Source organism: Lathamus discolor, chromosome 23, assembly GCF_037157495.1.
Source record: "Lathamus discolor isolate bLatDis1 chromosome 23, bLatDis1.hap1, whole genome shotgun sequence".
Lineage (NCBI taxonomy): Eukaryota > Metazoa > Chordata > Aves > Psittaciformes > Psittacidae > Lathamus > Lathamus discolor.
Window position 1 is genome coordinate 1419615 of NC_088906.1, and position 27990 is coordinate 1447604.

The window sequence follows — 27990 nt, forward strand, 5'->3', positions numbered from 1 at the left end:
CTCAGTCTCCCACTTCTTGCCTTGTGCCACCAGCACTTGTAGAATGAATGCATGGCTCTCAGCCATGCCTATGCCTCCTTCAGCCTTCCCAGGGTGGTTTGTCACGCTCCATGCTTCCTACATGATGCAACCCAATCCCTGCACATGAGTGGAGAGCAGCAGGGCTCTGCTCAGAGGGGCAGTTGCAGTGGGTGGGTTTGATGCTGAGTTACCCCTGGGGCTGGGGAACTCCTGCTCTAAGCACCGCAGCATCCAGAGCCGCATCCATCCCGATGTGGGATCGCTGGCACCAAGCGCTGTGCCCTGTAGCATAGCTCAGCAGGTCCGGAATGAGCAGGAGGCGGAGGCATGGGGCCAAGCCAGCACATTAAGGCACAGGGAAGGAATTGCCCACTTGCTTTGCTCCAGCTTGGCTTTAAGGGGACAGTGTGATGCAGCACGGCTGCTGCGTGTGCCCATGCCACGGCCCCACACAACCCCACGTGTGTGAGTGTGTGCCAGGGCCATGCCAGCGCTGAGCCCAGGAGCGAGGCTTAATCCCTCTTAAATGTGGGACCAGAACTGATTCATCCTGGTTTTTACCTCCTGGGGTGAAATCCTGCCCGACTGATTCATGCCGGGTGCACGTGGGGAACTGGGAGCTCAGTCCTGGCTTCAAGGGCCCCTGTGCCTCTTTGCAGACCCGGTAAAGCTCTTCCCTTGCACTGAGGAGCTCTGCAGGCTGCGGAGTGCAGGAAGGAAGCAGCATCCTCAGCATCGCACAGAGCTGGTCTCACTCCTGGCGCTGTTCTCCTCTTCCTTTCCCTGTTCTCTTCTTCTTTCCCTGGGGAGTCTCTCTCATCCCTCACTGTCCTCATTGAACAGAGCCAAGACTGGCTTGGGCTGGAAAGAACCTTAAGATCATCCAGTTCCAACCCCTGCCACGGGCAGGGACCCCTCCCACTGGAGCAGGGTGCTCCAAGCCCCTGTGTCCAACCTGGCCTTGAGCACTGCCAGGGATGGGGCATCCAAATCCTCTCCATTCAACCCATCCCAGTGTCCCACCACCCTCTTCTCCCTTACCTCCAACCTGAACTCCCCCTGTTCCAGTCTGAACCCATCGCCCCTTGTCCCATCGCTCCAGTCCCTGATGCAGGTCCCTCCCCAGCATCCCTATAGCCCCCTTCAGCCACTGGAAGCTGCTCTGAGGTCTCCACGCAGCTTCTCTGCTCCAGCCCCGATGTTCTCAGCCTGGCTCCTATGGGAGCTGCTCCAGCCCCTGCTCATCTTCATGGCCTCCTCTGGCCTTGCTCCAGCAGCTCCATGTCCTGTTGCTGGAGGTGGCTTTGAGGGGGCTGTTGGGTGTGGATGGGTGCTGGGGCTGGAGGATTCTCCAAGCAGCGGCATGGCTGGGGGTAGCCCCAAGTCCATGCGATGCTGGACCTGATCTTCCCTCTCCTCCCACAGGCCCTGTTCATGTCACAGGGGCTGTGGGAAGGTGCCAGATAATGATGATGATGATGATTATTGTCATTGCTGAACGTATTGATTGTGCTGGTGCCTGACCGACCCACCACACCCTCTGCTGCCATCAGCACCCAGGGCTGGGCTCCCTGACAGGTCCAAGGCTGCAATCCTGCCCTTTGCTCGTACTGTAAAACCTGATACCAAGTCCCAGGTAGGGAGAAGACCAAAGGAAAGGGGACTCGTGCCTTCCTTTGGCCTCCCATTTGGAAGCTTCCAGCTCTGTGCTGCTCGGGTTAAAAGCTGTGTGCTGGAGCACTGTTGCTGGCTGAGGTAGGAATGCTGAGATAAGGCTGGTGTGAGAGCAGGCGGGTAGGAAGGACTGAAGCCCAGAGCTTGGCAGCCTGCTTCTCTTTGTGTCTGTGTTTCCTGTGTTTGCAATGGTAGGAAAACCCCTTTTCTCCCTGCGAGCTGGATCGCACCCTCTGCAAGCAGAGAGCCTGGTGTCACAGCCCCAGTCAAATCCCTGTGGCAAATTAATTGTGTGCATCTGATTTGCCCTTTCCTTCTGCTCCCATTTTTACACTGTGTTAGATTCCTGCGTGGAAAACATCCCTGCTGGGACATCCCCAGTGCTTGTCCTCGCTCTGGCAAACCTGGCTGATACAAAGCACCCTCGGTCTCAGGAGGACCCTTTACACTGAATGTGATGGAGTTTCTGCAGTCCAATGGCCTGAAGACTCAAAGGAATACTCCCAGCCCGTGTTTGGCAACGTGTCACTCCCTGTGCAGGGAGCGGAGGGAGGTGATACGGGTTTTACTCCTGCCTCTCCCACGTACTTCCTGCCTGCAGGACACTTGATCTCTAAATCACTACCTACAGCTCTGTGTTTTCCTTGGTTGTTTTTCTTCCTTAGGAGCACTTTGGGGTGACAAATGTGTTTGGACAGCTTTGATTTTCCAAAAGCCCTTGGAATTTGTGAGTGGGGCCAGAGCTTTGTTCCCATGGAGCATCTCTGTTCCGTGGAGGCACCAGGGTGGAGATGGTTATTTGTGTTGGGGCACCTATTAAGAAACGCAGTCACTGTGCACTGCTGCGTTGTGCCAGGGGCTGCACAAACGCAGTGGGTTGGGATGGGTGCCGTGGTGGATGCTTGGGGGAAGTAAGACTTAATCCTCCCTGGGCTTGGAGGATCACTTGGTGCAAGGTGGCGGCGTGCCATTGACTCTGCCCAAGCTGTGTCAGACAAAACAGGGGTTTGATAAGAGCATTTTTCATTGATGACTGGGCTGGGTCATCCCTCTCCTTCCTCGCTCCATTCACCTGGCAGCATTATCCTTTAACCCAGACATGAATCAGGCCCATGGACTCCTGCAATAGTGCTGAGTCTCGTTGCACTGCTTTGATTTCAGGTCCCATGAACTGCTGTTCCCTTGACTGTGGGGAGGTGACCTCACGGCTTCCATCTGCTCCGAATGGGACGCATCAGTTTGCAATGGGGTTAATTAAAAGAGGAACAGGGAAAGATCTCCTCACACCGTGTGCAATCTCATGGCCGCGGGCTGGAGTGAGCAGGGCTGAGTTAAGCGAGGAGTGGAGCGGTAATGGAGAGAGGAGCATCAGCAGCGGTTAAACGTGCTGGTCAAGATGCAACCTCCACCTTGGGAAGGGTTAAACAGCTGATGGCTGGAGGCTGAAGAAGTATGGCCAGAGGATGGAGATATACTTGCCCTGCATTCTGGGGCTGGCCAGCATGTATTATTGAGATAGCTGGACTCCGATGTGACCTGACTTTGCCTGCTCTGTATTGTGTGAGTATCCACAGAGTTAGATCAGCTCAGCTGGTAGGAGCTTGAGCAGAGCAACAGATCCAACGGGCAGGACTCAGAAGCCATAGAATCATAGAATTGGGTTGGAAAAGACCTTTAGGACCACCCCAGCACTGCCAAGGCCACCACTAACCCATGTCACAGAGGGCCTCATCTACACGGTGCATGAGCACTTGGAGATGGTGACTCCAGCACTGCCCTGGGCAGCCTGTTCCCATCCCTGACCACCCATCCTGGGGGATTTTTGTGGGGACAGAACATGGGTTTTCCATTCTTTCCTGATACGTGCGATTCCAGAAGACCTGAGCCCGGCATTGCCAGGGCTGCAATTCCACCCCGGCTCTGGGAGTTGTGGTGTTTTAAGGTGTTTGGTTGGTTGTTTTTCCTTCAGGCTTTAGCCGTGGGAGTGACTTTCAACTTTCATGTAAAAATTATCCGTGTAATTATGATTATACATAATTAGAACGATATTTATAGTTATTCCTTCATGTTTTCTTGTAATCATGACATCTGGCAATTTGGGGGAGAGGGGAAACAAACCAGCTGTAGGTGAATGTAAAACAGGCTGGAGGGGGGGAAAGGCCATGGCTGGGATGCTTCCCCTGTGTGTCAGGCACAGAGAGGTGTTGAGAGGAGCTGGTGTCCCCAGGAGGGATCGCACAGCCCTGCATGGGCTGGGTTTGCTGCTTTGTCCGTGCTTATGGCAACGTGCAGAGGTTCCCATTGCTGCAGCCACAGCACTTTACCCCAGCACTGCCAAGGCCACCACTAACCCATGTGTGTGAGCACTTGCAGGGCCAGCGCCTGCAGCCCTGCCCTGGGCAGCCTGTTCCAATGCCTGAGCACCCTCTGGGGCAGGAATTGGTCCTCAGCTCCATCTAAACCTGCCCTGGTGCAGCTTGAGGCCGGTTCCTCTTGTCCCATCCCTTGTTCCTTGGGAGCAGAGACCGACCCCACTCATTACAGCCTCACTATGATGTGTGTGCTGTTATCTAAACACCTTGAGGCTTAGACTGATGCCGTATGGGGGCTTCAGGAACAGAACAAGCATGGCCAGTTCTGATCCAAAGAGGTGTTTCTTGGTGCTGGAATACGTGGCCAGGCAGCAGGGAGCTGAGAGCCTCCGAGCCTCAACAGGGCAGAGGTGACACAGAGCTCCTGGAAGGACAGGAGCTTGCCATCAGCCTTCTTAACATGGAGCTGGCTCTGCCACCCCAGGCAAGCTGTGTCCAGCTCTTCCTGCCGGTCCCTGTGATGCCTCCCTTTATACCAAAGCTGTTCTGCTTTGTTGCAGAGAGGTGTAGCTGGAAGACACGATGGGGCTCAGGTGGGACCCGTCACACCAGCCTCCAGCTGGTGAATTGAGACGTCCTGAGATTGAGGCCTGAGGCTCTCAGAGCTGCAGGGCTGGAAGAGGGAGAGTAAAATGCAGTTTCCACGTGTAGAACTGCAGGAAGCCGCAGCAGGAACAATACCGATGCGCGTGCCAAGGGCACTGGAGCAGAGAGAGGCCACAGGGTGGTTTCAAGTGCTCAGAAAAGACGCTTGTTCACGAAATAGGTGAAGATTTAGAATCACAGAATAGTTTGGGTTGGAAAGGACCTAAAGATCACCCAGTTCCAGCCCTCACCCGAGGCTCTGTCCAACCTGGCCTTGAGCACTGCCAGGGATGGGGCAGCCACAGCTTCTCTGGGCACCCTGTGCCAGCGCCTCAGCACCCTCACAGGGAAGAGCTTCTGCCTTAGCTCCAACCTGAACTCCCCCTGTTCCAGTCTGAACCCATCACCCCTTGTCCTATTGCTCCAGTCCCTGATACAGGTCCCTCTCCAGCATCCTTGTAGCCCCCTTCAGCCACTGGAAGCTGCTCTGAGGTCTCCACGCAGCTTCTCTGCTCCGGCCCAAATATACTCAGCCTGGCTCCTATGGGAGCTGCTCCAGCCTCTGAGCATCCTCGTGGCCTCCTCTGGCCTTGCTCCAACAGCTCCATGTCCTTACACTGGGGACACCAGAGCTGCACCCAATGCTGCAAGCGGGGTCTCAGCAGAGCAGAATAGAGGAGCAGGATCCCCTCCTTCAGCCCATTCGGTTTATCCAGTGAAAGGGGCTGACTTCACATCAACTGGGGAATCACACCAGGTTCCAAAGAGCCTGTCAAGCGTTTTGGAAGCGGGCAGAGGCAGAGCACTAAAGACACCAATGGGTGGACTTCCTAGGAGATGTAAGGCCCCGTGTTATAGCAGGAGGGTTCCTGTTGCCAGGCAATAACTCTGGTGAGGTACCAACCTTTGGAACAAAGGCCCAGGCTGCTGGTGCCTTTCTGAAGAGCTTTCCGAAGAGCTGCGTCATTATATGGAGCTTTACAGCCCGAGTGACACAGGCAGCGGGACTACATAAAGCAATAAAACCTCCTGGGAGATAAGCACCTCCTCGAGCAGGGCTCATCGGGCTGTCAGCACATGGGGCCTGCGGTTGGGAAGTTCCCTCTGGAGCCACAGGAATTAGAGATGAGCTGGGAATGTTTCGTACTGAGGCTATGGAGATCGGGGAAGGGGTTGCTGCGAGCACAGCATAGGGGGGTTGTAGGGCTGCAGGTGGTGGTGGAAGTGCTGCTTTTGGGTGCTGTTAGCAAGAACAGCTTGAGAGTGGCCTTCTGACAGCCCTGTTGTGATACCCCCATCAGTGCTATCGTGATACCCCCCTCCTGAGCCCACCGCAGCCCTGCTCAGTGCTGGGATGCTCAGTAATTGATGACTCAGCGCCGAAGCACTTGGGAGCAGCAATCACAAACCGGGGCTGCGCTGTGCAAACACCAGAGCCAGGGGCACTCCCTGCTCCAGGAGGGTTTCAGTCCAAACATTGCTCTCTAAAGACACAGCAAGAGGTAGCCATGGGGTAGGGACAGAAGATGTGGAAGCAGCGGGTTGTCACTGCTCAGTGTGTTCTTTGCTCACCTGCAAAGACTCCTTCCTCTTCCCTTAGGACAGGACCATGTTTGATTCCCTGCCTACATCCCGCTGCGCTTTCTGGGCTGGAATTGAGACCTTGCTTTGTTTTCCTAAGGGTTTAGGGAAGGATTTAGCATCTGTGACTCTTTCAGTGGCTTTGTGAGCATGGGTGCACAGTGATGGGCTGTTCTGGGTGTGCAGGGACCGGGCTGGCTTGTTGTGCCACCAAACACAACAGTCCCAACACCAACAGTGTCAAAGCATTCACTTCCCCAACAGGGTGTTTCAGCAGCCACCAAACCTGAATCCCTGGAGGTCACTTCAATGGGCTTGGGAGTATTTACCAGCCCGCTGGGTTATGAAACTGTGCAGTGTCACCATGGCACCCAGCAACACAAGCAAAACTGCTTGTGACAGCTCGGCACTGCCGGATCCTGCTCTGACTTAACCTGCCTTGAAACCGGATTTCAACGGGGAATGTTCCCTTTGCAGGATGGGCGCAGGGGATCTGGGTTAGCTGTGATATTGGGAGTGGGGAGTGCATAGCAGCAAGGTGAATGAGGCCCTCCTGAGGCTCTCCTGCATTGACTTCAGCTTTGAATGGGAGACGGGCTCATCCTTACCTAAAATCAGTGGTGCCGCACGTGGTAGTTGAGATCAGGAGATGGATTTCCACTGATAGTGCAAAGCAGAGGGAAGCTCGGTTCTCCTGCTGCTGAGCTGCTGTTCCTGCCGCGGCTGCCGAGAGCAGCTTTGCCTTTCTGATAGTGTATCTCAATCACAGCCAAGGCAGGGCGCTGCAAGGGAGCAGCCTGTCTCCCTGTGAACTCAAAGCACCTGCAGCCCTCTGAAGGGAACCCCATCAGCCATTAGTAAATCTGGGTGTGTGTAACTTGGAGTGTGCTTTACCCGCACTGGATTATATCTGTTCTGCAGGTGGAAGCCGAGCCGGCTTGCAGGGCAGGGAGCAATCTTGCCTTCGACACCTCTGTCTGGCTCAATCTCCCCCTTTCCCTTCTTCAGAACGAGAATTCCCTTTAGTAAGCGGGCTCTCCAGCCAGCTTCCATCTCCCACAAGGAAGTGCATGGTTGTAACAGGCTGTGGCCAGAACATGTAGCCAGCGCTGTCTTGCTGTCCTGATGAGGGGAAGAGATGAAGGGTGACACATTCAGGCCAGACTTTGAAACGTCATGGAGGATTTACAACCTGATAGTGCCTTCCAGGCTTCTGCATTAGCCCATGCAGCTCATTCTTGTCTCTGCCTCTCCTGCACAGGAATTTAAGCAGAAACCTGTCTCCTTTGGAGCATGGACCAGTGTGTTGGCTGCTTCCATGTGCACAGTGCTGCCCGCCTGAACCACCTTGATGTTAACTTGAACAGGAGAGAGAAAGCAAACCCAGGGCCAGCAGTGGCATCTCTGATCTGCCCTGCTGCTGGCAGAGCGTGGGGTGAGTGTTCAAGGCTGAAGCTGGCTTTGCTGTGTATTAAACTAAGCTGGACCAGGCACTAAGCTGAGGCCTCTTCCCTCTTTCCTGCTGTGCTACTGCAAGAGAGTTACAAATCAGTGCATATCCCTCTCTTCACTGAGGCCTCTTCCCTGTTTCCAGGTTGGACGAAGCCTTAGGTGGGATGGTTTAGTGTGAGGTGTCCCTGCCCATGGCAGGGGGGTTGGAACTGGATGATCTTATAGTCCTTTCCAACCCTAACTATTTTATGATTCTATGATTCTATGCTGTGTTACTGCAGGAGAGTTACAAATCAGTGCATATCTCTCTTTTCCCTAAGCTGAGGCCTCTTCCCTCTTTCCTGCTGTGTTCCTGCAAGAGCGTTACAAATCACTGCATATTCCTTCTCCTTTCAACCTCCATTCAGGCAAGTGCAGAGGAACAGAGGAGCCTTGAGAACAGGGGGATTGGAGCTGTCCCGTTACAACCCTTACCACGGGCTCCAGGGTCGCATGCCCTGTGGCGGAGGCGAAGGGAAATGCCAGGCATGTCCTATCCCTTGCTTATCCCTTCCCTGTCCCTTGCCTGTCCCTTACCTGTCCCTTGCCTATCCTTTCGCTGTCCCTTGCCCATCTCTTACCTGTCCCTTCCCTGTCCCTTGCCCGTCCCTTCCCTGTCCCTTTCCCATCCCTTCCCTGTCCCTTGCCCATCCCTTCCCTGTCCCTTTCTCATCCCTTCCCTGTCCCTTGCCTGTCCCTTGCCCGTCCCTTCCCTGTCCCTTGCCCGTCCCTTCCCTGTCCCTTTCCCGTCCCTTCCCTGTCCCTTGCCCGTCCCTTACCTGTCCCTTGCCTGTCCCTTCCCTGTCCCTTGCCCGTCCCTTACCTGTCCCTTGCCTGTCCCTTCCCTGTCCCTTGCCCGTCCCTTACCTGTCCCTTGCCTGTCTCTTCCCTGTCCCTTGCCCGTCCCTTCCCTCTCCCTTGCCCGTCCCTTCCCTGTCCCTTCCCTGTCCCTTCCCTGTCCCTTGCCCGTCCCTTCCCTGTCCCTTGCCCGTCCCTTCCCTGTCCCTTCGCTCCGCAGGCAGGGGGTGGGCGCTGCCGGGCACTCCCAGCTCCCCGCAGTAAAACGATTCCTCTCCTGCCCTCGGGCCAAGCCCCGCGCTCCTAACGGATAAAAGGGGAGGCGGGCGCGGCGCCGCTCACTCCCTGCGCTCCAGCGCCGCTTCCCCGAGCCTCGAGGCGTTGGGTACCGCCGGCACCCGCGGCGCAGCCATGTCCCGCTCTGTGAGCTTCAGCTCCCGCTCTGCCGCCGGCCCTGGCATCAGCCAGGTGCGGGTCAGCACCGTCTCCTCCACCCGCGGGCTCGGAGGCGGCTCCGGCTTAAGCCGGGCTGGGGGCTTTGGCAGCTCCAGCCTCTACAGCGTGGGCTCCGGCAGCAAGCGGGTGTCCCTCGGCGGGGGCAGCTCCTACAGCGTTCGCTCTGGATACGGCTATGGGGGCATGGGGTTCGCTGGGGCGCCCGGCTCCGGCAGCATTCAGGAGGTCACCATCAACCACAACCTCCTGACGCCCCTAAACCTGGAGATCGACCCCAACATCCAGCGCGTGCGCAAGGAGGAGAAGGAGCAGATCAAGACCCTCAACAACAGATTCGCCTCCTTCATCGACAAGGTGAGGTGTTGGGAAAACCTGGCGAGCAAATCTGGGCCAAAGCTCACTTAATCCAATGGGGGGTTCACGGATGGGCTCAGGATCGGGTCCTCAGGAGCCTGGTGTGATTTGCCTGCTGCAGTACAATAACTCCCGTTAAAGCCCAATGGCCTTCTGTAAAGGGTTTTGCCCTGCTTAGGCCTGCTTTGTACCCCTTTTACTTAGCTATTGCCCATAAAGTGGATGGGAAATAGCTTTTATTTAGTGTGTCCCCTCTATCACTTAGCTGCTATTGCCCATAATGTGGGTGGGCAATAGCTTATTTAGTTTATTTAGCTATTGTCCATAATGTAGATGCAGGCTTTAAAGATCCAATCTGCACCCAAGCACACCTCTACCAAATGCAGGGAGGAGGGGGCCTCCTGGAGAGGAATCCTCCCAGCAGAACAGGTCTTGATGTAAGTCGGACCTTGCTGTGTTTGCACTGCCCTGCACCCTGTGGCTTTACTCTCTTGCACTAATTGATCCTATGGCCTGTGTAAACTTCAGCTCTGGCATCCTCGACATGCAAGGAATCCAGACCTGGAGTTTGGGTGATTGCCTGAGGTCTGTGGATGGCTTCTGTCAAGTGTCGAGCGAGCAGAATCTGCTTATCTTGACTTCATCCAAAGCCTTGAAATCATAACTGCTCCCTCCTGGTCTTTATCCCCCTCAGAGTGCTCCCTATGGGCAATCTAAATTGTTCAGCTGCCATCCCCAGGCTCTCCTTCCCCCGGGATCAGCTCCGAGGCAGCTCCCCCTTCCTCCTGCTTTCACAAATGACCCCTGCGTCGTTTTCCAGGTCCGCTTCTTGGAGCAGCAAAACAAGATGCTGGAGACCAAATGGAGCCTCCTCCAGGACCAGAAAACCACCCGCAGTAACATTGCTCCCATGTTTGAGACGTACATCAGCAACCTGCGGCGGCAGCTCGACGGGCTCTTGAATGACAAAGGGCGTTTGGAGGGCGAGCTCAAGAACATGCAGGATCTTGTTGAGGATTTCAAGACCAAGTAACGTATCATCTTCCCGTCTAACGGTGTGGTTGAGCCGGTGTAATGGTGTAGCTGGGTCGGTGTAATGGTGTAGTTGAGTTGGTGTAACGGTGTAGTTGGGTTGGTGTAATGGTGTAGTTGGTGTAATGGTGTAGTTGGTGTAATAGTGTAATTGGGTTGGTGTAATGGTGTAGTTGGTGTAATGGTGTAGTTGGTGTAATGGTGTAATTGGGTTGGTGTCATGGTGTAGTTGGTGTAATGGTGTAATTGGGTTGGTGTAATGGTGTAGTTGGGTTGCTGTAACGGTGTAGTTGGTGTAATGGTGTAATTGGGTTGGTGTAACGGTGTAGGTGGTGTAATGGTGTAGTTGGGTTGCTGTAACGATTGTAGCTGTAGTTAGAAGCTTGCTGAGATGTCTCCAGCTTTTTTGCTTGGGGGGGGAAGATTTTTCTAGCCATGAGTAAGGTGCCTGAGTGCAGGGAAGCTGCCTGGCTTCTTGCCTGGATTGCTCCTACGTGGTTCCAGTGGCTCCATCCCCTTAAGCCTTGCTTTGGGGTCTCCTCAGGGATGGTTTTGTCCTGGGGCTCTGTAGGAAGCCCATGGAGCTCAGCAGGTTGGCAGCAGTGGCTGAGCTGCTGCTCGCTTTGTGAACAGGTAAATGGAGCAGGGGACCTGCCACTTTGAAGCTGCTTTTTAGTCCAAATCCTGTCGCTTGGGAGGAGTCCCCGGAAGAAAGCAGCCTTTGTCCCAGCATGGCCCAGCCCAGCGAATGCCTTGAATAGAAAAGGGAAGAAAGCAAAGAGGGAGCTGGCAAACTGGATCCAGCAGGAACTGAAAACAAACAGCGCTGGTAATCTCCGGGGTGTGCTTAGGGAAGGTCATTCCCAGCCATTCCCAAGGAGGTGCATGGCAGTGATGTTTCCCCCAACCTTGCTCACTTATTCCTGCTCTGCTCAGCCCCAGGTTTCATCCCTGCAAGGCAGCAGCAAGGAGCTGGTTTGCACCCAGAGGAATTCCAGCCCTCGTTTTACTTGCAGGGCGCACGGATGCGAGGTGCAGAGGAGCATTCTTATTCCTGTAATTCCTTATTACAGGTCCATGTAAAACCAAACCCTGGTTGTGCTACGAGAAGGAAAGCAGGAATTTCCCTTCAGCAGGGACGGGTAATAGGAAAAGGGGTTAAAAGTGAAAGAGTTTCAGGGTTTAGGTTACATCTTAGGCAGAAGTTCTTCCCTAAGAGGGTGGTAGGACACCGGCACAGGGTGTCCAGAGAAGCTGTGGCTTCCCTATCCCTAGCAGTGTTCAGGGCCAGGTTGTACACAGGGGCTTGGAGCAGGCTGGAAATAGGGGTGGCAGGAGGTTGGGAGTGGGTGAGCTCTAAGGTCCCTTCCCACGCAAACCACTCTTGTGATTCTATGGATCAGGAGCCTAAGATGCTCGTGCAGCAGAGAGATGCAGTAACTGGAGTTCAGAACCTGCCTCTGCCCATTTCTATGAAGGAAATGTCATGTTCCATTGCTCCAACACACTTTCCGTGTCTCTTGCCTCTTTTTCCTGTGTCTGGTTTACACAGTGATGCTCAGTTCACACCCGGGGTAAGGGAGGAGGAGATTTATCTGCACCAGGCTCCAGGGGATGAGATTCAGTCCCTTACTCAGTAATTGCATTGCCTAAGGGTGTGGTTCAGAGTAAGCAAGGGTAGGAGCAGGCTGGATTCACTCTGCCCACGTGGCTCGGTGCAGGGCATGCCAGGGTGTGAGAGTGCCCCAGGCTTCCGGATCACCTTGGGAGTTCCTGGAGAGTGTGGCATGACTTGTCACTTGGTTGGGCAGCTTAGTCAGGGCTCCCCCGGGAAAGGAGGAATTCCACAAACCCTTCTAGAACAATTCAGTCCTGTTCCCTATCCCTGCTTGTCCATTCTGCGCTGCAGGCTGTGCCTGTGCGGCACGGGCACATCATTTCCAGGTCATATATTACCCTGCTGTAGCAATGGATGCAGCTCATTCGCCTTGGACAACATCTGTGTGTGCCACTGAGATGGGCAAGCTTCCAGTGCGGAGCAGAAGGGGAGGCACATGAAGGCTGTTGAAAGTGAAGTAGCTCAAGTGAAGGCAAATGCCAGCGCTGGCCCATGCAGGGACTGTGTAAATAGAGAGCAGTGCTCTGGCTTTGGCAACAGGAATTCCCAAGCAGCCAGAGAAGGTGGCTCCTGCTCTGCTCCTTGGATGACTTTAAGGATTCCTACAGCAGGATCCTGCCGTTTGATTCAGCTGTGGCTGTACATAAGCTGGTGTAAGGCAGGCCCCGAGAGCCAGGAACAAAGCAGCGGTGCTGTAAAGCCGATGGAGCATGGTTTTTATCTGCTGAGCATCTAGCTCATTACCTCTAAAGGTGACCACCTGAAGAGGGCTTGTAGCCAGCTCTAGAAGCTGGAGCAGCTTTGAAGCAGAGCCACTCTGTGCAGAATGAGGGTCATTACACTCGGCTCATACCAGGGCCATGGCCTGTGATGGACACCTGCAAAGTGTTCTCAAATGCCTGGAATAAGGAAGTGCACAGTGAAAGCAGCATCAGCAGCTGCTTAGACCAGCAGAGAGGAATTGGTTGAACCTGCTGGCATCCCTTTCTGCTTTCGTATTTGCTCTCTCAAGGGGTAAGGGAAACAGTCGGGAGCCTCAGGACCCACACTGCAGTCCTGCAGCCGTCCACGAGTGAGGATAAGGAGCAGAAACCTTCGTAATCACAGTGAATATTAAGGAATATGGGAAAGCAGGGGTGAGAAAGGCTTTCCAAGTTAGTGGCCATGGTATTGGGAACCAGAATAGCTTTCAGGCTTCAATTCATCCAAACAGTACCCTGGAAATGGGGTGTACATTTCTCTTGTGCAGAAGGCACACAGTCTGTAGTAGCACAGGAAGCCTCTGCTTATGCTTGGCTTGAGGAGGTCATAGGCTTTGATGGGGTTGCTCACAAAGGCAGAAGTGGAGGGAGACTAAAACCACTCAGGGTAACTCGTGATGTGATGCTTCCCCTTTCCCCAGGCTCTAACAGCTCACCAATGCCTTCCTTCCTGGCAGGTATGAAGATGAGATCAACAAGCGCACGGCAGCAGAGAATGAATTTGTGGTGCTCAAGAAGGTGCGTGCAGGGACGTCCGCTGGGGCTCACCATGGCTGTTTGCAGCCGTTTTCCCCCTTTTGTCCCTACATTTGCTTTGCTGTCCCTTCATCTTTTAGCTGTGCCTAGAGACCTGCAGGTGAAGACTTCGAGCTCTCCTTTCTGGCTAAAGGCTGCCTCAGTAGGCACTGGAGTCTCTCTAGGAAGCTGGGAAGCAGCGCACATCCCAGGGATGTCCTAGATTATGGCCGTATCTTTGGGACATTCCCCAAGGCTTCCCTTGGCTGTTCAGACTGGCACTGGGCTTGCAAAGATAGTTCCAGGGATCTACAGAACAGAAGGGATCCTGCACATCAGCAGCACTGAGTGCACTGGTAGAGGATGTTTAGGACATGGTGGATCATTGGGCAGAGGGACATAGAGAGCTTGGGGAACGTGGGGGGCTCATGACTGCTTTTGCAGGCTGGGTGGACTTAGTGATGAAAGCTGCAGCGATCTCAGTGGATTCTCACTCTTGCAGGACGTGGATGCTGCCTACATGAACAAAGTGGAGCTGGAGGCCAAGGTGGATGCGCTCACGGATGAGATTAACTTCCTGAGGTCTCTCTATGAAGTGGTAAGTTCCTTTGTGCTTCGGGTGGCTGCTGCAGTGTGGCACCACCAGTGAGGGAAGACCAGTGACTGGTGACTGAGAGAATGAATGTGCTGCTTCCAGAGATGAGAGAGGTGATGGAGACACAGAGTGTTCCCCTGCATGAGCAAAACCAGACCTGCGAGTGGAGTGCTCTGTGGGCTGTCACAGTGATTTCTCCCTAAACGGGATGTGAAATGGATTTATTGATGCTGTTAGCATGAAAACATGGAAAACCCATGTGCTATAGCCAGGGCTGTAGTGCTGGTGTGTGCTGGTGTGTTTGTGTGCTGCGAGAGGGACAGAAAGGAAAGCTCCTTGTCCCAGACTCCTTTATCTTACCCATTATTTGCAAGGTAAGAGACTGATTGAACTGGACACGTTGCATCCTTGGGTGGGGTGGTGGAATTTGGCCCTTGCATTGCTGTGAAGCTGATGCTCATGTTTCTTGGATTAAACATTCCATACTGGGCTCTTATCTCAGGAATGGGATAACCCAACCTCGCTGTCAGAATGTGCCTGATAAGTATCTTCGTTTCTGCTGCCGGTTACTTTGTGCTTTGCAAGGCTGATGTGATTCAGTTGGTTTCCTTCTAATTAATGACGTTTTGATTGAATTCTTCTTAGCTGCCTCCCTTTCCCTTTTCTTCTTGGATTCTCTCTTTAATTGGCTTCCACAAGAGGGGCCCATAACAGCTGGTGATTAATGGTACTCTTTTTAATGCAACTGCCAGGAACTTCAAGAGCTGCAGGCCAAGATCTCTGACACCTCAGTGGTGCTGTCTATGGATAACAGCCGAAACCTGGACCTGGACAGCATCATTGCAGAGGTCAAAGCGCAGTATGAGGAGATTGCCAACAGGAGCCGGGCGGAAGCTGAGTCCTGGTACCAAAGCAAGGTGAGTTTGGGAGGCAGAAAGGCTTCTGTTAGTCCATGCATCCGCGTGGCGTGGCTGGGAGGGATTTCAGCCACCGGAGTGCCAGCCCGACCCCTTCCTCTGTTCTCATGGCAGTACGAGGCCCTGCAGGTCACCGCAGGGAAGCACGGGGATGACCTGCGCAACACCAAGAACGAGATCGTGGAGATCAACCGCGTGATCCAGAGGCTGCAGGCGGAGATCGAAAACGCAAAGGCCCAGGTGAGGATGTGATGTGAGCAAGATAACGCTGGCAGGCAGCTGAACTATAGGTGGGAGTCTGTATGCATCTATAGCTAAACTATAGGTGAGAGTCTATAGGCATCTATAGCTAAACTATAGGTGAGAGTCTATATGCATCTATAGCTAAACTATAGGTGAGAGTCTATATGTATATATGGCTAAACTGTCTATAGCTAAACTACAGGTGAGGGTCTACATGTATCTATAGCTAGACTATAGGAGAGAGTCTCTATATAGCTGAACTATAAGTGAGAGTCTATATAACTGGACTATAGGTGAGAGTCTATATATATGTAACTGGACTATAGGTAGATCTCTAGATAGGTGAACTATGGGTGAGAGTCTCTATGTAGCTGAACTATAGGTGAGAGTCTCTATATTGAACTATAGGTGAGAGTCTCTATGTAGCTGAACTGTAGGTGAGAGTCTCTCTCTAGTTAAACTATTGGTAAGAGTCTATATGTTTATAGCTGAACTCTAGGTGAGCCCACAGGCAGCCCAGTAGTGCAGAGGGGAGTGATGCAGAGCCGTCTCCAAAGGGCCCTGCTGCGTGTGGCCTCCCTCTTGGCCCCACACATTCCTTGGGCCTTCTTGCTTCTGGGATCCTTGTCCACTCCCTTCTTGGGGAGCACCATGTTTGGGCACAGGAGGGAATGTTACAGCTGCATGGGAGTTCTGTTTGCTTGCCGCAGGGCCCTTATCGCTTTATCAAACGGCTGGTGCAAGCCAGCCCGGTGAATGGCTGAGGGCTGGAAGCTGGTGGTGAATAACCAGGGTGCACAAAGCTGGAGATAAGCCATTGTGATTCATCCATTCGCGTGTTTGTTTGGTTTCAGGGCAGGGAGGCTTCAATGCACACTTACAAGCCAAGAGCTGACCCGGTGCAGCTCCCTTGAATAATGGATGAGAGCATAAAGTACATATGTTCATTGTGAGGCCTCCCTGGCAAGCACAGGGCTTTTGTGGAGGTGCAGGGGCACAGTTGAGGCTGCATTAGGGCTGCCAGCTTGATGCGGCCCCACAGGGATGCTTTTGGTCTGCATTGGTTGTTAACTGCAGGTCTGCTCTTGCCTCACATCAAAGCCTGGTGGAGACCAGCTGGCACCGAACAAGCTCTTGGGGCATAATAAATAGGAGAGAAACCCTGAGCTTGCATTAACCCCAAGTGTTGTGCTGCTGTGTGTGGTGTGGGTGGGCTGAGGATCCCCTGAAGAAAGTCTTCCACAATTGTAGCCAGTGGAGAGAATAGGATCTGCCTAGGAGAAGAACACAGCTTGGCCTGAGATGAGCTGATCTCCATCCAGTGTCCAAACCAGTGTGTAGGCATGAATCCTAAGGGATCTCAGTTGAGCAGAAGGCTCCAGGGCTGAGCAGATACATAGAGATGGTCAGAAGTCCATGGGCAGCAGTGTCCTCCACCAAGGAGGTGAGATGCCCACTGATGCCCACTGCTCTGTTCCTGCAGCGCGCCAAGCTGGAGGCAGCCATCGCCGAGGCTGAGGAACGCGGGGAGCTGGCGCTGAAGGATGCCAGGGCCAAGCTGGAGGAGCTGGAGGCAGCTCTGCAGAAGGCCAAGCAGGACATGGCCCGGCAGCTCCGCGAGTACCAGGAGCTGATGAACGTCAAACTGGCCCTGGACATCGAGATCGCGACCTACAGGAAGCTGCTGGAGGGAGAGGAGAGCAGGTGAGGGCAAGCTGTGGGGCAGGTCCAACCCTTTGTTCCCTTTGCTTGGGACATTGTGAGGGCCCAATCCCAGTTTTCCCAAGGAATTCCAGAAGAGAGAACTGTGCAGTTTCAACTGGGTTTTGGTCCTGAAAGTGCTTTGGTTGAAGAGCCAAACTGGGGCAAGTCCTGGGGAAAAAGTGATGCTCTTGGAGAAAACATACAAAGAAGGAAAAAGAGTTGTTTCCATCCTTTGTTCAGTGCTGTGGCAGGAAATTCCCAAGTGGCTCAAATCCCCATGGAATTAGGCAGAGCTGCTGTGCTCTTTCAGCCCCCACCTCTCCCCAGGTGATAACAGAGCTGGAACTGTAGGGCCAGAGCAAAGCGCTGGATGGCACACGTATCTTGTCTGAATTGTTTACAACAGCAATAACTCATTGCCATTGTCTTCACCCTCAGCACCGAGGCCCTGGGGGAGCACTGAGTAATGCAGAGTCTAACCTGGCCTCTTCCTTTCTGCCTTTGTGTTTTGTCTTCTCCAACAGGTTGGCTGGTGATGGAGTTGGCAGCGTCAACATCTGTGAGTTGGTTTTGTACTTTATGGTAGTTACACATAGCAAATGCCGGTGGGGACCAGCTGGGGCTGCGTGCAGGATAGCCTCAGTGCCCTGCCTTAGCTTCTGCAGCCCAGTTAACCCCTTCTTAAATGGGAGCCCCCCAAGACAGACCTTGGTAGTGCTGTTGGCTCCATGGCAGACTTCAGCTCCAGCTCCTCTGTATGAAATTGAACTTGGGGCAATATTGGTCTTCCTTTCCTCCCATTTTTATATGTGCTAATGAGGAAATGAATTGCCTGGGTTGGAAGTTAGTGCCAAGGTGACATTAGAGGGTGTCTTTCCAGCTTGGGAAGCATTGGGTGCTCACCTTGCCTGGACATTGGAGAGATGCTGGTGTCTTGGAGGTGCTGTCTACAGCTCTAAACCAGTGGCTCTACTTCCCATCCACTGACTTGCTGTTGGTAGCTGGTGAACCACATGCCCACAGCCTCTCTGGTGCACCGAGAGATGGGCTGAATGTGTCTGATATGGGCTTCTCCCTGCTGCACAGGGTCCTGAGCCAGGTTGATTGCTGGTGATGGAGACTGCTCAGCCCTCAGGTGCATCTGGCTTAGCGCAGAGAAATAGGCTTCAGGCAAAAATGTAGCAGGAGATGAGTGTTTTGTAGGGATCAGAGAGAGTTTTCCTCTCGTTGCTGCCCTTTCCTGGGGGTGCCAAACTGGGATTGAAGCTCCCTGATGCTCACGTTTGGTTTCCTTCTCTCCATGCCGCAGCCGTGGTGAGCTCCAGCGGTGGAGGTGGCTTTACCAGTTCCAGTGGATTGCTGGGAGGAGGACTCGGAGGAGGCCTTAGCCTGGGCTCAGGAATGGGCAGCGGAGCGCTCGGCTTCTCCTCCGGGGGTGCCACCAAGTCCTACACTATCACCACGACCTCATCCAGCAGGAGAAGCTTCAGGAAGTAATGCCGGGAGTGGAGAGTAGCGGTACCCGTTACATGGGGGGGGGAAACCATAGAAAGCAAAGTCTTTGTTGCCTTCCTAGGACAAACTGGCTGCAGAATTTCAGCAGTGGTGAAGGAACTGGAGTGAGAAACCCCAGTGCCTGCCCCGGCCACATCACCCCAGGCTTGATCCTGCCCTCCTGAACTTGGTGGGAATCGTTCCACGGAGAGCAGGTTCAAGCCTGTAGGATGAAATTCATCCGGTGAAGCAGGCGGGATAACGCTTTTGTTACTTGTGTGCTCGGTACCCCCTGCTCAGGGCTGGGTTTCACCCTTTGAATGGCAAAGCCATCATCCGAGTGGCAAGGAATTCCGCACTTGTGCTGTGGGCTTGGAAAAGACACCAGGAGATTATCTGCCTTGTAATAGGATTGGGAACACTTCATTCCCTTGGGCTCCTCAGAGCAGGTCAGCCCTTGCTGAGATTGCAGCCTGGGTTGGTTTTGTTAACCTTTACCAAGAAGAAAACAGTGAAAGTGCTTTGGGGTTCTCTTTTCTTTGGAAATGGCTCAGAAATGGAACTCTGTGATTCTCCTCTGGCTGAAGCTGGTTTCTCACCAAAGGCAATGCAGGCAGATCTACTTTCAGGCTCTTTGTAGCCAAGTAACTCATAAACAAGCTCCCCACCCCATTCCCTCTTCTTAAAAGAAGCCCAAAGATAAGGGATATGAAGTTAAACGTTCCCCATCTCTGAGTGTCTCTTTTACCACCCTGGCTTTCAAAGTGTATTTGGTGTCTCTACTACAGGTAGGGAAGAGCCTGACTTGTTGATGCATCACTACAACAACTACTTGTTCCTGCCAAAGTGTGTCTCCAGCTGAACTGTGCCAGGGCAATAGGTTCTTAGTGCAGTAGGAATGATTCTTGGATAAATAACTCACAGAAGCTGCGCAGAATTGTTGCGTTTCATGCTCAGCCATGTCCTAGCAGTGCATCTCTGGTTGCTGTTTTACGCCTTTGTGGTCTGGGAGTTTGTCATGAGGCTGTTAATAAAGTTTCCCTATTGCATGCTGCTTCCGTGCCAGCAGCGTTCCTTGTCTGTGCTGCCCTGGATGCTCTGGGAAAAGCCCAGTGTTATCCCTTCCTCCTGCCTCCCGAGCCTGCTGCCCTGGAGCAGTGCCACGCTGTGGTTGGAGGTAGGATTTAGGGTTTGCTGCCTGCACAGTCTTCTGTTCCCAGGTGAATTTTACCTGCTTGCTCCCAGTCTGGGCAGTGGGGCGATGGCATTGGTTTGTTCAAGCACTTGGCTGCAGCCCAGCCCCTGGTCAGGACTGAAACTGAGACCGATCCATCCCCGAGCATCATCTTCCTCTGCTGAGCAGAGGAGTTGAGCACTGGAGGAGACCCCCTTGCCAACAGCCAGAGCCTGGAGAGGAGAGCCTGGGCCTTGCTGCGTGAGGACAACTCCTTTTGGGGCACTGTGGGGTGAGGAGGACTCAGCCAGGGGGGGGTTTGTGCTTGCTCCCACCCCTCTCATAGAACCATGGTGCAGATGTGCGGCCAGCCCTGGGTGGAGCTGCTGATGCTCAAAGCATCACCCCAGTGGGGCCAGGGCCAAGGAGAGGGTTTGGAATCACTGGTGCCTCCAGGCTGGTTTGTGCATCCTTCAAGGATGCTTCACCTGCCGCTGCAGTACCCAGATCCCTTTCCTCTGGTGCCCAGCACCACCCAGCCCCTTGTGCTGAGCCTGTGTGTGGTTTCACTGCACACATGGTACTAAGGTCAAAGAAGGGAGCCATTAGGGTGTGCAGCAGCTATCAGCACCCAGCTCACAGCTTTTGTGTTGTAGCCAAGAAATCAAACTGAAATGAATGCCCTGAAGTGAAGAGCTCAAAGGCAGCACGGCCCGGGTGGGTTCGGCAGTGGGTGCCACTGATCGCTGCTGTTTGCAATAGTGAGGAGATGTAGGACAGCAAGTGATGAGGAGGGCTCCATCGCTTGAATCCTTGAGGAGCAGCAGGAAGGGGCATGTGCAGGCTGGGTGGCTGCAGCTTTTCCATGTTCCCAGGGCAACATACACCGGGGAAAAGGAGATTTGCACAATGTGGGAAACACCAGGAAGTGTCTTTGTGAGTCCATGGAGGTTTGAACCCATCACCCCCTGTCCCATCGCTCCAGTCCCTGATGCAGGTCCCTCCCCAGCATCCCTATAGCCCCCTTCAGCCACTGGAAGCTGCTCTGAGGTCTCCACGCAGCTTCTCTGCTCCAGCCCCAGCGTTTCCAGCCTGGCTCCTATGGGAGCTGCTCCAGCCCCTGAGCATCCTCGTGACCTCCCCTGGCCTTGCTCCAACAGCTCCATGTCCTTACACTGAGGACACCAGAGCTGCACCCAGTGCTGCAAGTGGGGTCCCACAGAGCAGGGCAGAGGGGCAGGATCCCCTCCCTGAGCTGCTGCTCATGCTCTGCAGGTGCAGCCCAGCACACGGGGGGGTCCTGGGCTCAAGCACACACTGAAGCTGGGTGAATGCAAAGTGCCCTGACTGGGTGTAAATCGGGTGCATCCGCAGTGTTCTGCTCCCTGCACTTCCTCCAGGTTGGATGCAGGAGAAATGATCCAGCTTCAGAAGCAGCTTTGCAGTGGGGGTGAGTTTTGCACTGGTAGAGACAGGAGACGGATGTGACCCAGAGGAACCCAGCACCAATCCCCTGCAGAGCCCTCTCCATGCAGAATCACCCCTGCCGGGCTGATGCCTGGCTGCCTCCCACTGCTTGGCTGAGCAGCAGCTTCCCTTGCTGGTGGCAGGATGCCGCTGCTGGAGAGGCAAAAAGGGATGCTGAGGTATTAAATGGTAGGAAAAGCCATTGAACAACTCAGTACAATAATACTGGGCTGTTTAACACGGTACAAACCAGTATTTTTTGGCCTCCCTCTTTCGCAGTGACTCAGAACAACAAACATCCGAAATGGGCATAAAGCCACACACAGACAAAGGATGTTCGTGGTGGTGCAGGGCCAGGAATGCGCCTGGTCAGGTCAGAGTGACCCAGGCAGCTGCTGTGCTCCGTGGGGTTGCTGTGGATTTGGGCTCAAGGAATTTAGGGGAAGCTGGAGGTTGTGTTGAGGGAAAAATGGAGCCAGGAGACAACAAAAGGCAATTGCAGAGGGCAGCTCCTCCTCGGATGGGCAAGTCCTTGATGTGCTGGTGCCATCTCTGGGATGCTTTTCTGTTCATGCTTTGGGGAAAGGCCAACACATCCCAGCCCCATTTTCTCTCCTGTTACGGTTATTATGGTACTTATTTAACTCTACTTTACCAGTTTTTATCTAGCGCTTTAAGTCAGACTTCTCTGTTGGTGCTTGCTCCTGGCCTCTCCATTTCCCTGCTCCTAGGACCTGTCCTGGTTTCGTCTCTCCAGTGAAGTGTCCCAGCTGGATGCTGTGTTCCGGCTGGACCATCCCTGCTGTTTCCTACTGGGCTGCTTGGCAGGATGCGGTAACTCTGCTCCATCCATTGACCCCTGTGGCTCCTCTGTACCACCACCAAGGGAGGCAAGGTTGGATGTGTGCTGTTGTAATGACAGGCCTGAGGTCACTGGCAGTGCTGTTGTGGCCACCGGTGTCAGAGGGCTCTACAAAGGAGGTGAGTTCTGCTCTTCCTCCTGGGGAAACTGAGGCAGGGGAAGGTGAGGACTTGGATGCAACCAGGCCTGGGAAGAAGGCTGCAGATGCTGGGGAGCTTTCTTCGGTTCCCCAGTGTTTAAGCTGCATTTGCTTCAGTTTCCATCAGTTTTCCTAAGGCTAAAACCCTGCTCTGAGGCTGATGGAGCTTTTCATCTGATGTTTAAAGGGAATTAAATGGCATTGAACCAGTATGGGCCCAGCTCCACTGGGCAGGGAGGAGTATGGTGTGTGTGGGGAAAACAACTTCTATCCTGGAAAGGCTTCCACCTGGGAAGCCTCATTGGAAGCCTGATTGCCTTGATGAGGTTATAAAGGGCAACACCCCATGCACTGGAGATGGGAAGAGGCTTTTCTGTTCCTTATGGGTGATGGTGGGATTTTGTGTACTAGGGCTGGAGCTGCAGCCTGGGCACAGGTATGAGGGATGGAGCATGGGCTGGTGTTGGGTCTGTTCTGCTGCAGGGCTGGTCCAGTGCCAGGGTGAGATGCAAAGGCATCCAGCAGCTCCTGGTCCCTGGCTTTGAGGTGTTCCCAGGCAGCTTGAGGCACTCAGGGGATGGTTTTAAGAGGATTTAGCAATCGGTGATAGTAATAAAGAGTTTCAATTAGCTTTATGCAAATCCATGGAGCATCTTTGCTTAGTCAGTGCCCTCAAATGCTTGTGTTTGTTTGGTTTTCCTGGGGGAAAGTCCTTTGGATCTCCACCCTGTCCTAATGAAGATGTTTAACCGGGGAAGCACCCGTTTCTGTGCCTCACTGGCACGAGAGTGTCAGAAACAGCATCAGGTGGAAGGGATCCTGCTCCCTGTGTGCTGCGGGTGTGAGGATGAGGAGAGCTGTGCCTTTGCCTCAGTGCTGCTCTGGAGAGGGGGTCTGACCCTCTCCTTGCAAAGCTGCTTGTGTGCATGGAGAGCAAGCGTTGGGAGTTATGGACAGCCACTGAGGTGCGGTGCCTGGGTTGGGAAGGAAGATCTCCCCATGGATGGAGGGCTCGGCGTGTGCCTGGTTTAGACCCCTCTCAGCTTTGGCATTTGAGATCCTGGAGCAGAGACGAGATTTAACCCCCCTTTCCCCAAATGCAGGTGTTGAACGAAGGGAACTGAGTTGCTGTGTCAGTTTATTAAAGATGCAAGACTAAAGCTAGGATAAAAGCCACTGACAAAATACGTTGTCATTAGGAATAAATCACTGCTTCCCCTTTTCCTTCCAATAGGGTTCATGTCCTCTAGCAGTTCAATGGGTTAGGTATTGCATGACTAGGAAGGAAGTTGATGCTGGTTCTGTGTGTTTAAGGACAGGTTTGGATTCCTTGTACAAGATCACAGAGGAGCTTTGTTTCTTAGGGACAGACACATCGATGCTCAGCCCTTTCCTTACCTGACAGCAGAGTTTAGCCCCCGGACCCTTCAGTTATGATGGGATTTATGGCAACAGATGAGCCAAAGCATTGAGAACCCAGAAGAAAAAGGAAAGCTGAGGGTGAGTTTCAAAGCAGGCAGTGCAGGTACATAAGCAAACTGCCTTCAAGCAGCAACAGCCCTTGAAATCTATCCTTTGGGGCAAGTAATCAATGAAGCCAATGCAGTATGTAGAGAAGCTGCAGGCCAGGCTGTTTTAGGTGAGTTCTGCTCGTGGCCGGGGTGCGTGTAATGTAAAAGCCTGACTGATGAAGCTATTGGTCAACTAATGTTGATCCAAGGTGGGATCTGTGGAAACAACTGGGATGGATAAAGCTGCTCTTAGGTAGAAGGTACCTGCTCTCCCACTTTGTTTTAACCCTGGAATGTAGGAGTAGAAAGACCAGGAAACTTCACCAAAGGCATCTTGGTTTAACTGCATAATGGGGTTCATGAGGGGGATTTTAGCCCTTCTTGCTCCTGAATTCCTTAGCAGAAATAGCAAAACTCTCGAGCACCCAAAAGGCCTCTTAGTCCTTTAGTATCCCCATGGAATGGAACATGGGCGGTCTTGGGGAGCGTTGTGTCCCCTGGCTCTGGCCTGGCTGTTGCTGTGTGTTGGCAGAAAGGGATGTGTGCTGCTTTGTTTCCAGCATCTACAGCTCTTCACATGTTGCTCCTGGCTGACTTAGTCACGGGCATCACCTTCATGTGGGAGCTGCTCGTGCTCTTGCTGCTCCCATCGTTGCTGCAGCTCATTGCTGGGAAAGGCAGAGCAAAGCTGGGCTTCAGCTTAGGGAATTCCCTGGAGAAAAGACAGAAGATGCCCAGGTTTGGTAGAAGGTGAACATTCCAACTTACAGCTGTTGATGGGGAAGCCACCTTCTGCGCAGAGCCTGGAAAGAATGGGAAAGGGTGGCACATTATCCATCTATCTTCAAATACAGAGCCCTTTAGCCTCAGCTCATTGCAGCCTTCCAGTGTGTGTAGGGGGCTACAAGGATGTTGGAGAGGGACCTTCATCAGGGACTGGAGCGATGGGACAAGGGGTGATGGGTTCAGATTGGAACAGGGGAAGTTCAGGCTGGAGATAAGGAAGTTCTTCACTGTGAGGGTGCTGGGACACTGGAATGGGTTGAATGGAGAAGGTCTGGATGCTCCATCCCCGGCAGTGCTCAAGGCCAGGTTGGACACAGGGGCTTGGAGCACCCTGCTCCAGTGGAAGGGGTCCCTGCCCGTGGCAGGGGTTGGAGCTGGAGAAGTTTTGAGGTCCCTTTAAGCCAAACCATTCCATCATTCTGTGATCCCACCACTCACCTGCTCTCCTCTCCCTCCAGCAGCTTCCTGTAGGTGACAATCTCAACATCCAGGGCCAGCTTGACATTCATGAGCTCCTGGTACTCGCGGAGCTGCCGGCTCAGGTCTGCCTTGGTCTGCTGCAGAGCATCCTCCAGCTCGGACAGCTTCTGCTTCGCATTCTTGATGGATGTCTCCCCACGTTGCTCAGCGTTGGCCATTGCGGCTTCCAGCTTGGTGCACTGCAGGGAGCAGGACAGGGTGAGTCTTGGCTGTCTCTTGCTACCTTCAAATGTGATTAATGCATTATCAGGAGATGGGGTTAAAGTCTGGTTGTGGATTCAGCCCAGCAGTCCCTTCTGTTGGGGTTCAGGGGAGCTGGACTTGTAGTTTCTGTGCTCCCTTATGTTGCTCGCAGGGGAACATCTGTAACTGCATCTGCCTTCAGGTACTGCGTGAGCTGGGCTTTAATGCAGCTCTAATTGAAGCAGCAGGGTCCCAGCTCATGGGATGTGCTGCAGCACCATTTAATTTAGGTGTGGGAGCAGAACGGCAATTCACTCTCTGCCCTGCTGAAACAACCAGACCTGGCTCTTGGTCTCACCAGGTCTTGGTGCTCACCTGGTCCTTGGCGCTCTTGACTTCTCCATTCAGCCTCTGGACCTTCCGTGTCAGCTCAGCTGCCTTGGTTTTTGTCTCTCGCAGGCTGTCGGTGTTTCTGCCTGCAGTAACTCGCAGCTCCTTGAACTAGAACAACCCAAAGGATGTCCCCGAACACGCTTTGAGTTAAATCAGAGTAAATCTGGAGGGGGGATGGTGTTTCTCTGGGTTTGAAGTTGGTCTGAAGAGAGGAGCTGCACCCAAACCCTCCCTCTCCAGGTTTTCTCACCTTACTTTCATACCAGGCTTGTGCTTCTGCCCGGCTCTTGCAGGCAATGTCCTCGTACCGAGCCCTCGCATCTGCAGTGATGCCACCCAGGTCCACATCTTGGCTTTTGTTCATCTTGATGACCGCTGAAGTAGCAGAGATCTGGGCCTGCAGCCGGTGGGTTTCCTGGTGGTGACATGGGGTTGAGCTGGTCAGAGATGCAGCCCAGCCCCAAGCGATGTCACCCACCCTGTGCAACTTGGTCCCACTTTGCGATGACCGCGCAGAGATGAGTTGCTGTTCACCCAAGGGATGACCACTGCCCTGTGCTACCCCTCTTCCCTTCTCCTTTGGGATCAGCAGCTTCAAAATCCAGCTGGGAAATGCAAGGATGCTGGAGTGATCGAGCGCTGCCTTACCTCTTTGTAGATCTTTCTCAGGAATTCAGCGTCTTCTTGCAGGCTTCCCACCTTGGCTTCCAGCTCTGCTTTGTTTAAGAAAACATCGTCCACGTCCTGGAGACGCATTGGGGATGGAAGAAGGAAGTTTGTCAGTGAGCAGACCCAGGGATACCCTTGGGCTCAGGGACTTTGAGTGCTGGTACCGTGACCGTGCGCCAAGTCCCAGTTACACCATTGCTGCTGATTTGAGTTCAAGAGAAGCCAAGCTCCAGCTCCTGCTTGTACTTGTTCTGTGTGCTGCTGTTGGGAAATAAATCACCCCAAAGACCTGAGCCTGGAGACGAGAGTTCAAACAGCCCCTTGCTCACCTTCTTCAGGGCAATAAACTTGCTCTCGGTGCAGGGCCGCTGGCTGCATTCGTCCTTGTACCTGCGTGGGAAAACGGGAGATCTCGCTTGCATCCAGTGCAATTACACCTTTGTTTGGGTTTCTGCAGGGCTCCTCTCAAGCAGTGAAACTCCTCGTTATTTTCCTTCTTCCCTAACAGTGTTTTGGGATCTCGTTCCATTGCCCATGGGAAAGCAAACTTGTTTCAGAGAGGTTTCTGTGTCTCTATGAAGTTGCAGTGGAGCTGTTTTCGTTTGACCTCTGCAACAGCAAATAACTGTTGAACGCTTCTAAATGTTAATGTCTTGGATTAGGAGAGAGACAAAGAGAAGCTGGAAGAGGAACATAGAATCATAGAATGGTTTGGGTTGGAAAGGACCTGAAGATGATCCAGTTCCAACCCCCCTGCCATGGGCAGGGACGCCTCACCTTAGACCATGTCACCCTAGGCTCTGCCTCCTCTTCCTCCATCTCTGTAAACTGGAACCTTGTTTTATGTACCAAGATCATTTGCAGATCTCTCCATCTACCGACTAGTCCTCTGGGAACCGTTTACTGCTATAAAATGTTCAATCTCTGCTTGTTGACAAATCCTGCACATCTTTTTGAGCTCTGCACTCGCATTTCTCTGGTTTTTACTTACATTTTCTTGTTGGTATCCAAAAGCTGCTGGGTTGCTTTCCGGTCTGTTTCTAACTGGGCTCTGGTGCACCCCAGTGCTTCCAGCTGCTTCTTCAGGTTCCCAATATAAGCCTCTAACATGGGCGTGATGGTGTTCTTGCTGTGATTTTGACCCTGCAGAAAGCTCCACTTGGTCTCCAGCACCTTGTTCTGCTGCTCCAGGAATCGGACCTGAATCCCAGTAGGCAAAATAGGAAATGAGATGAGGATTGAGAGCTTGTGGGAGCCACTGTCCGTGCAACGGCAGTGAGATGTGTTCTTGGTGCTCATGAATGCAGCGTTTCCTAATTGAGTGGCTTTCGTTCTGGGCCACCCTTGTGGAAATGCACAAAACCCCAGAGTACTTCTAGAAATGAGAGTTTAGTATTGAACTGGGATGCGTGGAGAGGAATTGGGAAGGAACTGGAACACTGATGAAACTGAGTTTAGCTCGTTCTGTAGTCAGGCCTAGAAATCAGAGCAATCCTTCCTGTGCACTGAAGCTTCCCCAGTGGCTCAAACCCACCCTGGTGCTCAACTGTCACCCTAAAGCAAGCTGCCTTCAGCATCCAGAATGAGTTGTCTTACATGGGTTCCATGCCCTTTCCATGCCAGACACCTCACTTATTGCAGACTTCAGCTGAGGAGGGGTTCTCAGCTCACCTTGTCAATGAAAGAAGCAAATTGGTTGTTGAGGGTCTTGATCTGCTCCTTCTCTTGGTTCTTCACCGTTTGCACATTGGGATCCAGTTCCAATCTGAGTGGTTGGAGCAGTTGCTTGTTGATGGTGATGGGTATGATGGTGCACGGTCTGGAGACTCCACCAACCCCATAGCCAAAACCTCTGTAGCCAAACCCCATGCCTGCTGCACCAAAGCCACATCCAC

At 53.3% G+C, this 27990-nt stretch overlaps 2 protein-coding genes across 3 annotated transcripts in view; one reads left to right on the plus strand and one right to left on the minus strand.

The window, feature by feature from the left end:
- The window catches only part of LOC136003793 (keratin, type II cytoskeletal cochleal), a 70571-nt gene extending 45715 nt beyond the window's left edge, over positions 1–24856 (plus strand). The window contains exons 3-13 of one of the 2 annotated variants that reach the window (XM_065659726.1): positions 7495–7668; positions 8093–9332; positions 10153–10361; positions 13421–13481; positions 13981–14076; positions 14826–14990; positions 15105–15230; positions 16717–16937; positions 17462–17496; positions 18247–18430; positions 24829–24856. In XM_065659726.1, the coding sequence (XP_065515798.1) occupies positions 8934–9332; positions 10153–10361; positions 13421–13481; positions 13981–14076; positions 14826–14990; positions 15105–15230; positions 16717–16937; positions 17462–17496; positions 18247–18430; positions 24829–24841 (1509 nt within the window). In that variant the 5' untranslated portion in view covers positions 7495–7668; positions 8093–8933 and the 3' untranslated portion in view covers positions 24842–24856. Of the gene's footprint in view, positions 1–7494; positions 7669–8092; positions 9333–10152; positions 10362–13420; positions 13482–13980; positions 14077–14825; positions 14991–15104; positions 15231–16716; positions 16938–17461; positions 17497–18246; positions 18431–18513; positions 19486–24828 lie in introns of those variants that run through there. The other variant, XM_065659724.1, reaches the window with a different exon arrangement.
- On the minus strand, positions 24805–27974 carry LOC136003800 (keratin, type II cytoskeletal cochleal-like). Its single transcript, XM_065659734.1, has 7 exons — positions 27767–27974; positions 27087–27295; positions 26425–26485; positions 26075–26170; positions 25677–25841; positions 25409–25534; positions 24805–25029 (listed from the first exon to the last, which is right to left on the minus strand). The coding sequence occupies exons 1-7, from the start codon at positions 27962–27964 to the stop codon at positions 24805–24807; spliced, it is 1080 nt and encodes a 359-aa protein (XP_065515806.1). The 5' UTR covers positions 27965–27974.
- Positions 27975–27990: the final 16 nt, after the last annotated feature.